This window comes from Elephas maximus, chromosome X (genome assembly GCF_024166365.1).
Source record: "Elephas maximus indicus isolate mEleMax1 chromosome X, mEleMax1 primary haplotype, whole genome shotgun sequence".
Lineage (NCBI taxonomy): Eukaryota > Metazoa > Chordata > Mammalia > Proboscidea > Elephantidae > Elephas > Elephas maximus.
The window spans coordinates 157984738-157999186 of record NC_064846.1 but is presented as its reverse complement, the minus strand read 5'-3'; the positions used below and the strand labels follow the sequence as shown (position 1 = coordinate 157999186).

The following is a 14449-nucleotide window of genomic DNA, read 5'->3' as shown; positions in this document are numbered from 1 at the left end:
CAACTATAACACATAGTTAAAATGTATTTATCATTTACTGTATGCTGTGTTTTTTTAGACGCTGTGCCAAGCAATTTATTTCATTTTCTCATCTTATCCTCACAACACCTTTATGAAGCTAGCACTAAAATCCCATTTTATAAATTCTTTGAAGAAGCTGAGCCTTAAAAACATTAAGTTAAAATCACTTGTTTAAGATCACTTTGCTATGTTGCTGCTTATCGTAAACCTAGCAATTGCAGATAAAAAGACAGTGGTGATTTTTTGAAAAGTTTAAAAAATAATTTCTGGGACTCAAGTTTAGGCAAGAACTATAAACTTGATACTTACTATTAAATGTGTAATATAAAGTACATTTAATACCTTGCAATAGTTGATATGATTATTGAAATAAAATTAATGTCTGCAAGTAAAATTTTAGATAAAATCGTTACAGTAATTTTTCCAGTATTTCTTTTTAAATGTCTACCTAATTTGTATTGCCCTTTATTGTGTGTGTTTAAAAGAAGTAATATTAGAAAACAGAGTATTTCTTCCTTATCCACAGGGGATACGTTCCAAGTCCCCTGTGGATGCCCGTAACCATAGAGAGTACTGAACCCTATGTATGCTATATTTTTTCCTGTGCATACATACTATGATAGTTTAATTTGTAAGTTAGGCACAATAAGAGACTAACAACAATAACTAATAATAAAATAGAACAATTATAACAATATGCTATAATAAAAGTTATGTGAATATAATCTCTTTGACATATCTGAATTGCCAGCATCACTACTCCTGTGCTTTGGGGCCAAGTAAAATAAGGGTTACTTGAACACAGGTGTGGTAATACCGTGACAGTCCCATCTGATAACCAAGATGGCTAAGTGACTAACCACTGGGTAGCTAACAGCCAGGTAGCGTATACAGAGTTTCATATGCTGGACAAAGGGATGATTCACATCCCAGGCGTGATGGAGCAGGACAGCATGAGATTTAATTACACTACTCAGAACAGCATGCAGTTTAAAACCTATGAATTGTTTATTTCTGGAAATTTCCGTTTAATATTTTCAGACTACAATTGACTGTGAACAACTGAAATCTTGGAAAGCAACACCACAGATAAGGGGTAACTACTGTACAGTTAAACCAAAATAAGAATATCCCCTGTAACGTGACTATCAGAGCTAATGAACAGAGCTAATTTTGGTTTATACCATTTTAGATGTTTTCCCCATTTGTATTGCCTTTGTTTGCTTGTATTGTCAAAACTTTTTCATATTATGGTACAATTCCTAAGAAAATATTTTTAAAAGAATGCTTTATTTGTTGAACCTAATGTATATTTTTTTTTTCAGGATTGTACTGTATATGAAACAGAGAATAAAATTCTTCATGTGGTAAGTATACTTGATTTATATTCATCTTCATTAGAGAGCATTTCTTTAACTAGTAACTAAATAAAATGTTACAGCCTACAAAAAAGTGAGCCATAATAGAAAATGTAATGACCACATCAGGTCAGTGGGTGTTTTTTAGGAAATATAAAAAGAATAAAAACATAACAAATTATGTTAGCTGTAATCATTCTATTGTATCTAATAGAAAAATATTATGCACTATTTTAAAATTATAGTATGTAGCGAGGTTGGAATATAATGAAATAATGAATTTAGAGAAAAGAGAATTTGAAGTAACTGTTTTTCACTGTTCATCTCTGACATAAAGAGATCAGAAAAGGTACTCGATTCTGTAACAGAAGTAACTCACCCTTATGACTTGGATGAGATACTTCATCAAATAACCAAACTCCCTTTGCTCTGATTCTGTACTCACCCAGCCTTCTAATTTTAATTTGGCAATATTCGTCGAATCAATTAATGACTTTGCAGATATTTCATTACTAGAAATGGGGTATGAGTACATTATTCTTAGTAGAAAGAAACCTTTCTTGAAGATGAACAGTTCACCACTTTTGTTTGTAAATCAGCTTCATGGTTGATGCCAGTCTGTCCTAAGAACTTCTCACTTCTGGTGTGAGATCATGGTGTTTCCGCATGTGCCAGGCCCTAGATAATGAAGATCCATACGCCTACCAAATGACACTTTCCTCTTCTACTCCTACTTCCAGTTTATAAGTTTTATATTTTTGAAATGTTTGAATATTTTTAGAACAAAAATGTTTTTTGTATTTAGACACAGAAATATTTTTAAAACATGTTATCTAAATGTGTGTGGGAAAATATTCAGAATATCAGCAGTGCAGAATTCCTGTTCCTTTTTTTTTTTTATCTACTGCATAAACAATACTGAGTAGCTCCCTACTGATCCTTCTCCCCAGATGCTGCAGTGTTGGTGGCTGTAGTGATTTATAAGAATGGCTTGATGAGCAGATAATTAATGTACTCTTCTCCCAGTTAATCCAGGAGGGAAAATAATTACCATCAACTCCCTTTTCATCCACCTGTGGAATCTAGAGAATGGGGGGAAAAAACTGATTTATTTAGGGTCTATTGTATTCCAAGAAATGGTTTAGACTCTCCAAACATATTATCTCATTTAATCCTAATATAACAGATTTTATGAATTGTACTTCTTGTTTCCTGTGAAGGAGCCCTGGTGGCACAGCGCTTAAGAACTCGGCTGCTAACCAAAAAGTTGGGAGTTCGAATCTACCAGCTGCTCCTTAGAAACCCTATGGGGCAGTTCTACTCTGTCCTATAGGGTCTCTATGAGTTGAAATCAACTCGACCCCAACGACTTTTTTGATTTGGTTTCCTGTGAAACACAGGGCTACAATCTAGCTGTGCCTCATGTCTCAGTAACCAGAGGGCAAGAACATACCTGTTATGGATTGAATTATGTCCCCCAGAAACATGCATTGTAAATCCTAACCTCGATGCTTGTAGTTACAATCCTTTGTGGGAATGGGTTGTCTTTGTTATATTAATGAAGCAGGATTAGTGTAGGGTGTATCTTGAATCAATCTCTTTTGAGATATAAAAGAGATTAAACAAGAGAGCAGAGGAGAAATGGGGTAAGATAGATGCCAAGACACATGGAAATCTCCAAGGAACAAGGAAGCAGGAGCTGAAGATACTTGGACCTTCCTCCAGAGCTGACAGAGACAAAGACTTTCCCTAGAGCCAGTGCTCTGAATTTAGACTTCTAGCCTCCTAAACTGTGAGGAAATAAAATTCTGTTTGTTAAAGCCATCCATTTTTTATATTTCTGTTATAGTGGCACTAGATAACTAAGACAGAATTTAGTAGCAGAAGAGTGGGGTGCTGCTCTAACAGATGACTAAAATGTGGAAACAGTTTTAGAATTGGGTAATGGGTAGAGGCTGGAAGAGTTTTAAGGTGCCTAATAGTAAAAGCCTAGATTGCCTTGAAGAGACTGTTGGTAGAATTATGGACATCAGAATCGACTCAACAGGAACAGGTTTTTTTTAAGGCAACGCTGCTCCTTAGAAACCCAATGGGGCAGTTCTGCTCTGTCCTGTAGGGTCACTATGAGTCGGAATCAACTCGACGGCAATGGGTTTTTTTTGTTGTTGTTGTTTAAGGCAATTCTGATGCGAGCTCAGAAGGAAGTTAGAAGAGCCATAGAGAAAGTTTTTATCACCTTAGAGAATAGATATAGCGCCAGTAACAGAATGTGGACAATAAATGTGCTTCTGGTGAAGGTTTAAAAGAAAATGATGAACGTGTGATTGGACAATGGAGGAAGGACAATGTGTTTTATGCGGTGGCAAGGAACTTATTTGCATTATGTTCAAATGTTTGGTGGAAGGTAGAACTTGTAAGTGATGAACTTGGATATCTAGCTGAGGAAATTTCTAAGCAAGGTCTTAAAGAGGCCACATGGTTTCTTGCTGCTTATAGTAAAATGCGAGAGGAAAGAGATGGCCTTAAAGATGAACTGTGCAAAATGAAAACATAACTTAAAGATTTGGAAAATTCTGTTGTACAAACTAAGGGCACATATCCTAGAATGTCCACCAAAGATGTGGCTACACAGTCTTTTACTAAAGAGGTGAAGCCTGTGACTGATGGATCTAACTACCACAGCAGAAAACCCATCAGCTTAGACTGAAGGGGACAGAGAAAGAATGAAAAGGAAAGAATGCTGTGTGCCTCTTGGAATTCTACAGGCAGCAAACAGGCCAAAGGAGCTACATCTTTTCTCCAAGAAAAGAAAAGGACCCTCCCTGGAGCAGCTTGAAGATCAGCAGAACTGTTGGAAGGAGCACAGGAAGCAAGGCCTCCTTGGTTTCCAAGGGTGGGGCTCCAGCCTTCTAAGTTTCAAAGCATTGGATCTTCACCAGCCTGGTTTCAGAGTATGGGGCTGCCATTAAGGTGTTCCAAGGGATGAGGCTGTCACCCAAAGCTGAAGGGGCAGGGCTGCCATGCCCAAGGGACAGAAGAACAGACCCTGCAGGGGCCAACAGAGTCGAGTCGCCACTTAGGTGGACTATGAGAATGGGGTCCCCTAAAGCCAAAGAAGCAGAGTTGCCTTTCCAGAGGGCCCGGAAGGCTGAGGTGAAGCCCAAGTTCTAAGGGCCTCCACCCAGAGTCTGGAGGGCGGGGATATTGACTAGATGGTCTCAGAGAGGAGAGGATTATTTTCAAGCCTTGATAGCTATTGTAAATTGTTCTGCTGGTTTTTGATCTTGCCTAGTGCCTGTTATCCCTTCTTTCCTTCCAGTTTCTCCCATTTATAATGGAAATGTCTATCTTGTTCCTGTTCCACCACTGTATTCCAGATTGCACAGGCTCAGAGATGCAGAGAAATTTTGCCTTAGGATGGAATGCTGTTGTTAGATACCATCTAGTTGGTTCTGACTCATAGTGACCCCATGCACAACAGAATGAAACACTGCCTGGTCCTGCGCCATCACAATTGTCGTTATGCCTGAGCCCATTGTTGCAGCCACCGTGTCAATCCATCTCATTGAGGCTCTTCCTCTTTTTCGCTGACCTTCTACTTTACCAAGCATGATGTCCTTCTCTAGGGACAGATATCTAGTATGTGAGACGTAGTCTCGTCATCCTTGCTTCTAAAGAGCATTCTGGTTGTACTTCTTCCAAGAGAGATTTGTTCACTCTTTTGGCAGTCCGTGGTATATTCAATATTCTTCGCCAACACCATAATTCAAAGGCATCAATTATTCTTCGGTCCTCCTTATTCATTGTCCAGCTTTCACATGTGTATGAGGTGATTGAAAACATCATGGCTTGGGTCAGGCGCACCTTAGTCTTCAGGGTGACATCTTTGCTTTTTAACACTTTAAAGAGGTCTTTTGCAGCAGATTTGCTGAATACAATATGTCATTTGATTTCTCGACTGCTGCTTCCATGTATGTTGATTCTGGATCCAGGTAAAGTGAAATCCTTGACAACTTCAATCATTTCTCCATTTACCAAGGTATTGCTTGTTGGTCCAGTTGTGAGGATTTTTGTTTTCTTTATGTTGAGGTTGTATCTATACTGAAAGCTATAGTTTTTGCTCTTCATCAGTAAGTGCTTCAAGTCCTCTTCACTTTCAGCAAGCAAGGTTGTGTCATCTGCATAACTCAGGTTGTTAATGAGTCTTCCTCCAATCCTAATGCCCCATTCTTCTTTATAGAGTCCAGCTTCTATGATTATTTGCTCAGCATACAGATTGAATAAGTATGGTGAAACAATACAACCTGACACACACCGTTCCTGACTTTAAACCACACAGTATCCCCTTTTTCTGTTTAAATGACTGCCTCTTGGTCTATGTACAGGTTCCTCATGGGTACAATTAAGTGTTCTGGAATTCCCATTCTTCACAATGTTATCCATAATTTGTTATGATCCACACAGTCGAATGCCTTTGCATAGTCAATAAAACACAGGTAAACAAGATGGAATATGCTGTATTTAATTTAGATGATTCAAAAGATGAAAATTTGAACTTGGAGTTGATTTAAGACTTTTGGGATAATGTGATGGGATGAATGTGTTTCGCATGTGGCAAGGACATGAATTTTGGGGGGCCAAGGGGTGGAATATTATGGATTGAATTATGTCCCCCCAAATATATGTTATAAGTCATTTTGAATTCTAACCTCTATGCTTCTGGTTATAATCCCTTTTGGGAATGGGTTGTCTTTGTTAATGAGGCAGGATTAGCATTGGATATATCTCTAGTCAATCACTTTTGAGATATAAAAGAGATTAAATAAGCAAGCAGAGGAGAGATGTGGTAAGGTACATGTGAAGACACATGGAGATCTCCAAGGAACCAGGAAGCAGCTGAAGAGACAACAACCTTCCTCCAGTGCCGATAGAGAGAGAGAGCCTTTCCCTAGAGCCACCGCTCTGAGTTCAGACCTCTAGCCTCCTAAACTGTAAGGAAATAAATTTCTACTTGTTAAAGCCATCCATTTGTGGTATTTCTGTTATAGTACTATATAACTAGATAATTCCCTCCTACGTTTTATTTCCTATGAGTGACTGCTTTTTTGACATGGAACTTTCTATGACAATGACTGTTCTTTCTGACATACCGAATTTACTGAATTGGATTTTGGCATGCTTCTGTGGATGCTTTGTTGTGTTTGCTGCAAAGCTGTAATTGAGGTCATTGTATGTTACACAGTATTCTCTTTATAAAGTTTCTCAGTCGTAATTTCTTTGTGATGTTGGTATCAAAAAGAGTTGTATTTTTTTTTAATGCATCAGCTGCTAGAAACTTAAAATAAAAATTCGTGGCCCGTAGTTAACAAGTGCATTTCATGGTTTTCATTTTGTATATTAGCTTCACTCTTGGCTCTAATTTAGATCCGTGATTTCTCGTTGCCTCATCTTTCTCACTTAATGTGTGAAGGTATATATCTTTATGTTTGTTGATATAATCTTTTATGTGGAAGAATATCTCCAGTAGATAATAAAGGCACATTTGTAACTGATATTCAGATGACTACAGTGGAAGTATAAATGGTTCATAGAGAAAGAAACTTTGGGAGACAACAAAAAATATAAAATTTTGTTTCTGAAAAAAATTCAGATTTCTGCATGGGGCAGAATAGCAGAAATGAATTTAAATGATGAGAAAAATACTGTGAGATTTCTCTTGTACAAAAGATCTTAAGCATAATTTTAATTAATTAGCCTAAGGAATTAAGCTCTTGTGGTTATAAAATGAGCTTTGAAATTTTAATTAAAACCCATAATAAATAATAACTAGATTTTAAATAACTTTTAATTGACTTTTTATTGCTATATTGACATTTTATTTATCTTTCTCAAAAACCAGATTTTTAACTACTTGCTATTAGAAGTAAATGACAATATAAATAGCACTGAAGAAGTTCAGAAATGAATGCAGTGTATTTACTCTGGCCATTTTGCATTCCAGCTAGTGAGAATTTAAAGGTACTTTCTGATGATGATTGATATAGTAAATGGCATTAGCCAATCAGTTTAGCTCAGAAAGCACTTTTGTATTTTCATGCTATCATTTCACTTCCTGTTCTGACCTTGTATGCAAAGATGGCCCAGCCTCCACTAGAAGGTTGTATATTGTGTGTTACTTTTCTCAGAGTGTTATTGTTGTTGTTAGGTGCCGTGTAGTCAATTTTGAACTTATACTGACCCACTGTGGCAGAGTGGAACTGCCCCATAGAGTTTTCTAGGTTGTAACCTTTATGAGAGCAGATCTCGAGGTCTTTCTCATGTGAAGCAGCTGGATGGGTTCTAACTGCCAAGCTTTCAGGTAGCAGCTGAGCACTTAACCTTTACACCCCCAGGGCTTCTTTTCTCACAATAAAAAAACGCATTGCTGTAGAGTCAATTCTGACTCATAACGACCCTATAGGACAGAGTAGAACTGCCCCATGGGTTTCCAAGGCTGTAATCTTTATGGGAGCAGACTGCCACATCTTTCTTCCAAGGAACCGCTGGTGGGTTTGAACCACCAACCTTTTGCTTAGCAGCTGAGCACTTAACCACTGTACCACCGATGCTCCTCAAAAGCAAATATAGTCTTCTTGTTGTTGTTGTTAGGTGCCATCTAGTTGGCTCTGACTCATAGCGACTCTACACACAAAAACACTGAACGGAACACTGCCCGGTCCTGCGCCATCCTTACAATCGTTATGCTTGAGCTCATTGTTGCAGCCACTGTGTCAATCCACCTCGTTGAAGGTCTTCCTCTTTTCTGCAGACCCTGTACTCTGCCAAGCATGATGTCCTTCTCCAGGGACTGATCCCTCCTGACAACATGTCCAAAGTATGTAAGACGCAGTCTCACCATCCTTGCTTCTGAGGAGCATTCTGGTTGTACTTCTTCCAAGACAGATTTGTTCTTTCTTTTGGCAGTCCATGGTATATTCAATATTCTTCGCCAACACCACAATTCAAAGGCGTCAACTCTTCTTCAGTCTTCCTTATTCGTTGTCCAGCTTTCACATGCATATGATGCGATTGAAAATACCATGGCTTGGGTCAGGTGCACCTCGATCTTCAAGGTGACATCTTTGCTTTTCCACACTTTAAAAAGGTCCTTTGCAGCGGATGTACCCAATGCAATGCGTCTTTTGATTTCCTCACTGCTGCTTCCATGGCTGTTGATTGCGGATCCAAATAAAATGAAATCCTTGACAACTTCAGTCTTTTCTCCGTTTATCATGATGCTGCTCATTGGTCCAGTTGTGAGGATTTTTTTTCTTTATGTTGAGGTGTAATCCATACTGAAGGCTGTGGTGTTTGATCTTCATCAGTAAGTGCTTCAAGTCCTCTTCACTTTCAGCAAGCAAGGTTGTGTCATCTGCATAACGCAGGTTGTTAATGAGTCTTCCTCCAATCCTGATGCCCCGTTCTTCTTCATATAGTCCAGCTTCTCAGATTATTTGCTCAGCATACAGATTAAATAGTTATGGCGAAAGAATACAACCCTGATGCATACCTTTCCTGACTTTAAACCAATCAGTATCCCCTTGTTCTGTCCAAAAACTGACTCTTGATCCAATGCTCCTCAAAAGCAAATATAGTAGGATCTATTATTTTTTGAGAGACAAGCTCTGCATTCCTAGATTAAATCACAAGGACTACCATTAGTTTCCAGTGACAATTATCCTCAGATAATAAGGACTCCCTGTAAAATAGTAGTGAAATGCAGATTTTCACCTATTAGTCATAAACACACACAAACATTCACATATACATATAAAAAATATCCAAATGTTGGTGAGAATCTGATGAAATCAGAATGGTATACTGCTAGTCATGTACAACCTTTTTTGAAAGCGATTTTCAGACTGTATCAAAACTTGAAAACATTAATACTACTGCTTATGTAGTATTTGCAATATGCCTTAGGCACTGTTTTAAATATTCTCAATAATAAACTAACTCATTTGGTACCCATAACAACCTCATGAGGTGGATATTATTACTATCATTTCCATTTTACAGATGAAGAAACCAAAGTACAGAGACATTAGTTGACTCACCCAAAGCGACACAGAAGGATTTGAGATAGCATTCGAACCCAGGCAGTCTGGCTTCCAAGTCCATATTCCTCAACTCTTTGGAATCTAGTTTACAGAAAAACTTAAAATACAATAATGTTTTTTATAGAAAGTGTTTATTGTAGCGTTATATATATAATAATGAAAAATAGGAAATAAGAGGGTAGTGCTTCAGTAAACTACGGTGCATCCACAGGATGAAGTATTTGCTACTCATAGTCACTATTCGAAATTATGTTTGTGAGTATGTAATTTATAAATAAATTATATTTATGAACGTACCTAAAATATTTATGTGCCAATGTTAAATGACAAATTCTAAATGATAACGTTAAGTAAAAATCAGATAAAAAGCATTATAAGCATAGAATTTTCACTGTTGAAAATTGAAAAGGGGAATATTCTATAATATTATTTATTTTGTTTGATAATAGCTAGAGTTTTTTAGTTCCAAATACCTTCCCAATTTTGTTTAATTAGTTTGCATCGCTTGTATATGCAAACAATATTCTGTTTTTTCTATTCTATTTATAATCCTGATGGCTTTTAATGGACAATTTTACAGTATGCATAGGGAAATAGTCAAAAGTGACTTGGACAATCCTTAGATTTTCTGTTCGTCTGCATTATCTCTAAAATTGGAGAGAGTTGTTTATGTTTAAAATTACAAAGTTGTAGAGTATGAAGACCAAAAAGTCGGGGATAGGGAGGTACAGTGTTGGGCAGGGAGGGCTGTTAATATGAAATGTGAGAATGAATAAAAGGAGACTGAATAGCTTGTGTTTCCTTGGCGTTTGCCACTAAATATAATGGAGCAGATGGCAGAGTGCAACCGTAATGGATAGAAGGAAACATATAATCAATATAATACATATATCTTAGTGATTGTCTTCTAAAGATAAATATTGTTAGATTCACCTCTATTGAGCTGCTCTTTCCCTTTCAGCTATGCTTTGTCCCTGCTTACACATTCCTTGGTATGTTGGAGCCCACCTGTTTTTGCTCCACACGGATCCACGTTTTACATAGTAATTCTCTTACAGGGAATCTGGATTTCTCTTCAGTCCTTCACACTTTCTTCTCACTCCCACCTTTCACCATAGGCTTGGAATCTGGAGAGAAAAGCACTCCTGAGAAGCCATTTCAGACCTTGTTGCTTAGCAAACTTACTCTGCTTGTCACAGCCCTGCTGCTCTCTTTGCTGAGCCTGAAACACTTATCGGCTTTGAGAAACTTATGGAAATCCCATGCCAGGCATAACCATTAAAGCCACAGTGTTGAAATCAGATGGTCGTGAGTGAGCTCAAGTCCACCTTTTCCATAAGCCAGCAGTGTGGTATAGTACATGGCTGTTGTACTAGCATTCTACCCCACGGTTTGTGTAAAGCTAATGGGAGGAAAGTACAGTGAATGCCTATTTTATTTTTTCCGTGTTAAGATTATCTTTGTACTTTGCAAAGCATAAATGCTTTCTCTTCTCTTTCTTTTACCTCCGAGCTATTTTTTTCTTTACTTATTTAGATGTGGTAGTGAATTAGGCTCGTTTTGGCATGTTAAGTATTTGTTTTATTTCATAAACATTATGTGTAATTTTTTCCCTTTCTTTAACCTTATGAGTTCTTTACTCCTAAACTCCCTCTGAGCTGAGATTATTCTGCCTGCTGTGCTCTCCAGATTAGAAATGACTAAAACCACACAAAGCCAATGTTAGCTGAGAGGATCCTAGAAGAGAAAGGAAAGAGCTCATTTTAAACCGTGCCCCAACATCTATTACATTTATGTAAGTGTGGTTTTCCTCTCCTAATCACCAAAAGCCTTGAGGATATATTTAAGTACTAGGGTAGCAGCGTGCTCCACAACGAAATAAAAGTGATCAGGCTGATATTTTATCTCTAGAGAGTTCTTGGAATCAGTGGCACTTTCATGACTTAAAAAGTCCATAAAAGTAATGTTATATTTATTTTGGCTTTTAGAAGGTCCCTGATGCTGTGGAAAGGCAGCTTTTGCGAACTTTTGCCTAGACTCTTCTCTTACAGCTGTGGTCTTAGGTCAATTTACAAGCTGAATATTTTGCATGGCTGATGTTTTGGTTGTAACTGTAGCATTTGAACATACAGATTATGGCCAATCTTATTGAAATGTGAATTCTGAGTTTTCTAGATCAAAGAGTTGAGATCCTTATATACGTTTTAACAACTTATCCTTTCCTCTTTTTAAGTCTACTTTTCTTCATTTTCTCAGTTAGTATGACCCTTCTATCTTGACCCCCTTCACTATCTTTGTGATCAACCTAAAGCAGCATGCTAATACTACTACTGAAATAGGTATTGATTTCCTGACTGGTGTATTAGATTATCTTCAGGTATTTGACACTTTGGTGGTTAATTGCCTTATAAATTATTTTTAACTGCAGATTAACTTCTCTATGACCAATGTCCCGTACAGGAAACAGAAAGGAAAATCTAGACAATATGACGGAGGTAGAAAATGTTTGTCTTTCCTAGAGCAAGAAGAAAAATGCGTATATGGCAAAGGAAATGTGGCAATACTTGAAAAATTAAAATACCTTTTTTTAGTGTTTCTTATCATGATTTAGATAGACAGTAAGTCAGTATGTTTATATGGATGTTCTTGCTAGCATTACCTTTGCCAAACACATTATACATTGTAAAATGCTTGCCTATTCAGACCTATTCTGAGGGTGTGATCCTCGCCCTGAAGGAATATTCTTTTTAATTAGGGAGTCAAGTGACGCAGGGTAGTATAATAGAGCACCAGTCTGGAAGTTAGATTTGGCTTCCTGACCCCATTCTGACATTTACTAGCTATCGAGTCTACTCCGACTCATAGCAACCCTATAGGACTAGTAGAAGTGCCCCAAATGGTTTCCAAGGAGTGCCTGGTGGAGTCAAACTGCTGACCTTTTAGTTAGCAGCCATAGCTCTTAACCACTACACCACCAGGGTTTCCTTACTAGCTATGAACAAGTTAATTAATCTCTCTGATTAAGTGTGTGGGGGGGGAGTTAGAGTATCTATGATTTCTAAGGTGTAAATGCCATGATTCTTCAGTAACTAATCCACAAAATCACTAGAAAGCAGTATGCCCACATAAAGTGATAAACTGAGAAACTGCCTTTGTCTGAGATCACTGTGTGATCAAAGACTCTATGGATTTTTAAAAACTACACTCAGAAGAAGTACAGCTAGAATGCTCCATAGAAGGGAAGATGGGGAGTCTTTGTCTTAAATGTACTTTGGACATGTTATCAGGAGAGACCAGTCCCTGGAGAAGGACATCATGCTTGGTAAAGTAGAGGGTCAACAAAAAAAGAGGAAAACCTTCAACAAGGTGAATTGACACAGTGCCTGCAACAGTTGGTTCAAACATAGCAACGATTATGAGGATGGCACAGGACTGGGCATTTAGTACTGTTGTGCGTGGGGTTGCTATGAGTTGGAACTGACTCAATGGCGCCTAACAACAAGAAGTCACTGTAAACAAAGATTTGTTCAACAAGGTAATTGAACCAGTCTGGAAATAGAAACCATATAGTAATTTGAACAAGAGAAGTTTAATATAAAGAATTATTAAACTGTATGATAGGAGAATAACAATAAAGATGTAAAGTGAACACTAAAAGAGACCCCAGGACTGAGGGAGCGTACCCAAGGAAGGACAAGCTTGGAAGCAGAACATCCTCCCCAAGTCTGAGGAACTCATTAGAGAAGGTGTGGTTGGAGTTTCACTGAGTTGCCTAGGCAAGCAGGGAACAACCTTTCAGGATGTAGGCAAGTCGAAGCTGGTGGAAGTGCTCACAGAGAGATTTGGGGCATCATTGCAGATGTGAGGCCTGTAAAGAATGGTGTCTGTGTTGAGAGGGCCACAAGATGGTGGTCAGTGAGCCTGGGCTGAGGCCGCAGGTCACTGAGGGACTGTGTGGTCTGGGAGCAGCTGGGGCAGAACAGTATCAGAGTACCGGATAAAAAAAAAATTTTTTTTTAGCCCCCCACAAATGCACCACTTATGTACCCTGCAGTGGGAACAAGAAAAAGCAAAATAGCACAAGGGAACCTGGAAGAGAAGCCCCTTCTCCTGCAGTGTCCCTGCAGCACCCTCTACTGACAAAAATGTAACTGTGCTCACTGTAAAGGAGAAATAGTACTGAAAGGTGAATTTGGAGCTGAGAGCCAATAAATTCATAACTGGCACAGGGAGGTTAGCTTTTCTCTCCATAAAACCATACATAAAAACCCAAAGCTCACTGCCGTCGAGTCGATACATAGCAACTTCGAATTTCTCTACAGAAGTGAATAAATTGCTACCAAGTCTCTTCTTTGTTCCCTGTTTGCCCATAAACTGTGTGTAGCAACTGGATTTTTCAGGAGCTCATCATTATAATGTTTTTTGAATCTAAAGCCCAAAGAAAAATGAAATCTTTCTAATAACCTTCATCTTAATTGAGCCACTGATATGTCCAGACCCTTTTTATTCTTGAACCTGGAAAGTAGCTTACACTCTAATGAGCATACTCTCATCTGCTTGGAGACCCTGCATGTCTTTGTTTCCTGCCTGTGAAACAGCAGACACATAGAACGGAGCTTTCCCAGATCCAGTTCTGGTTTCCAGCTGATGCTACATCCCTGTTCAGAAATGAAAGTAGGGAAGGAGCTGCTTCTCCCAGGATGTCTCAGGGAAGTAGGGAAGTTGCAAGTATCATGGTTCTACTTGTTGCTCATCAAAGCAGGTACAGATTTGGGACTGGTGCTCTCTCATCATTTGGCACTGACTTCATTATTCTTAGATGATGATTATTTTAAAGTACCACTTTTAGGCTATATTACTATCTCAGAGTTTGGCTCTCTAGGCATTAAAATATCTGACAGTTAAGTGCCAGGCCATGTTCTAAGCATAAGGGTTAAGCAAGAAGGAATAGAAGCAAAACTGCCTGAGTAT

At 38.2% G+C, this 14449-nt stretch overlaps 1 protein-coding gene across 7 annotated transcripts in view; it reads left to right on the top strand.

Moving 5' to 3' along the window:
• The window catches only part of CNKSR2 (connector enhancer of kinase suppressor of Ras 2), a 276951-nt gene that overhangs the window by 104172 nt on the left and 158330 nt on the right, over positions 1–14449 (top strand). For 4 of the 7 annotated variants that reach the window (XM_049871591.1, XM_049871590.1, XM_049871589.1 and 1 more), the window contains exon 5: positions 1347–1388. In XM_049871591.1, the coding sequence (XP_049727548.1) occupies positions 1347–1388 (42 nt within the window). Of the gene's footprint in view, positions 1–1346; positions 1389–8187; positions 8254–14449 lie in introns of all 7 variants that reach the window. The other 3 variants (XM_049871588.1, XM_049871587.1, XM_049871585.1) reach the window with 1 other exon arrangement.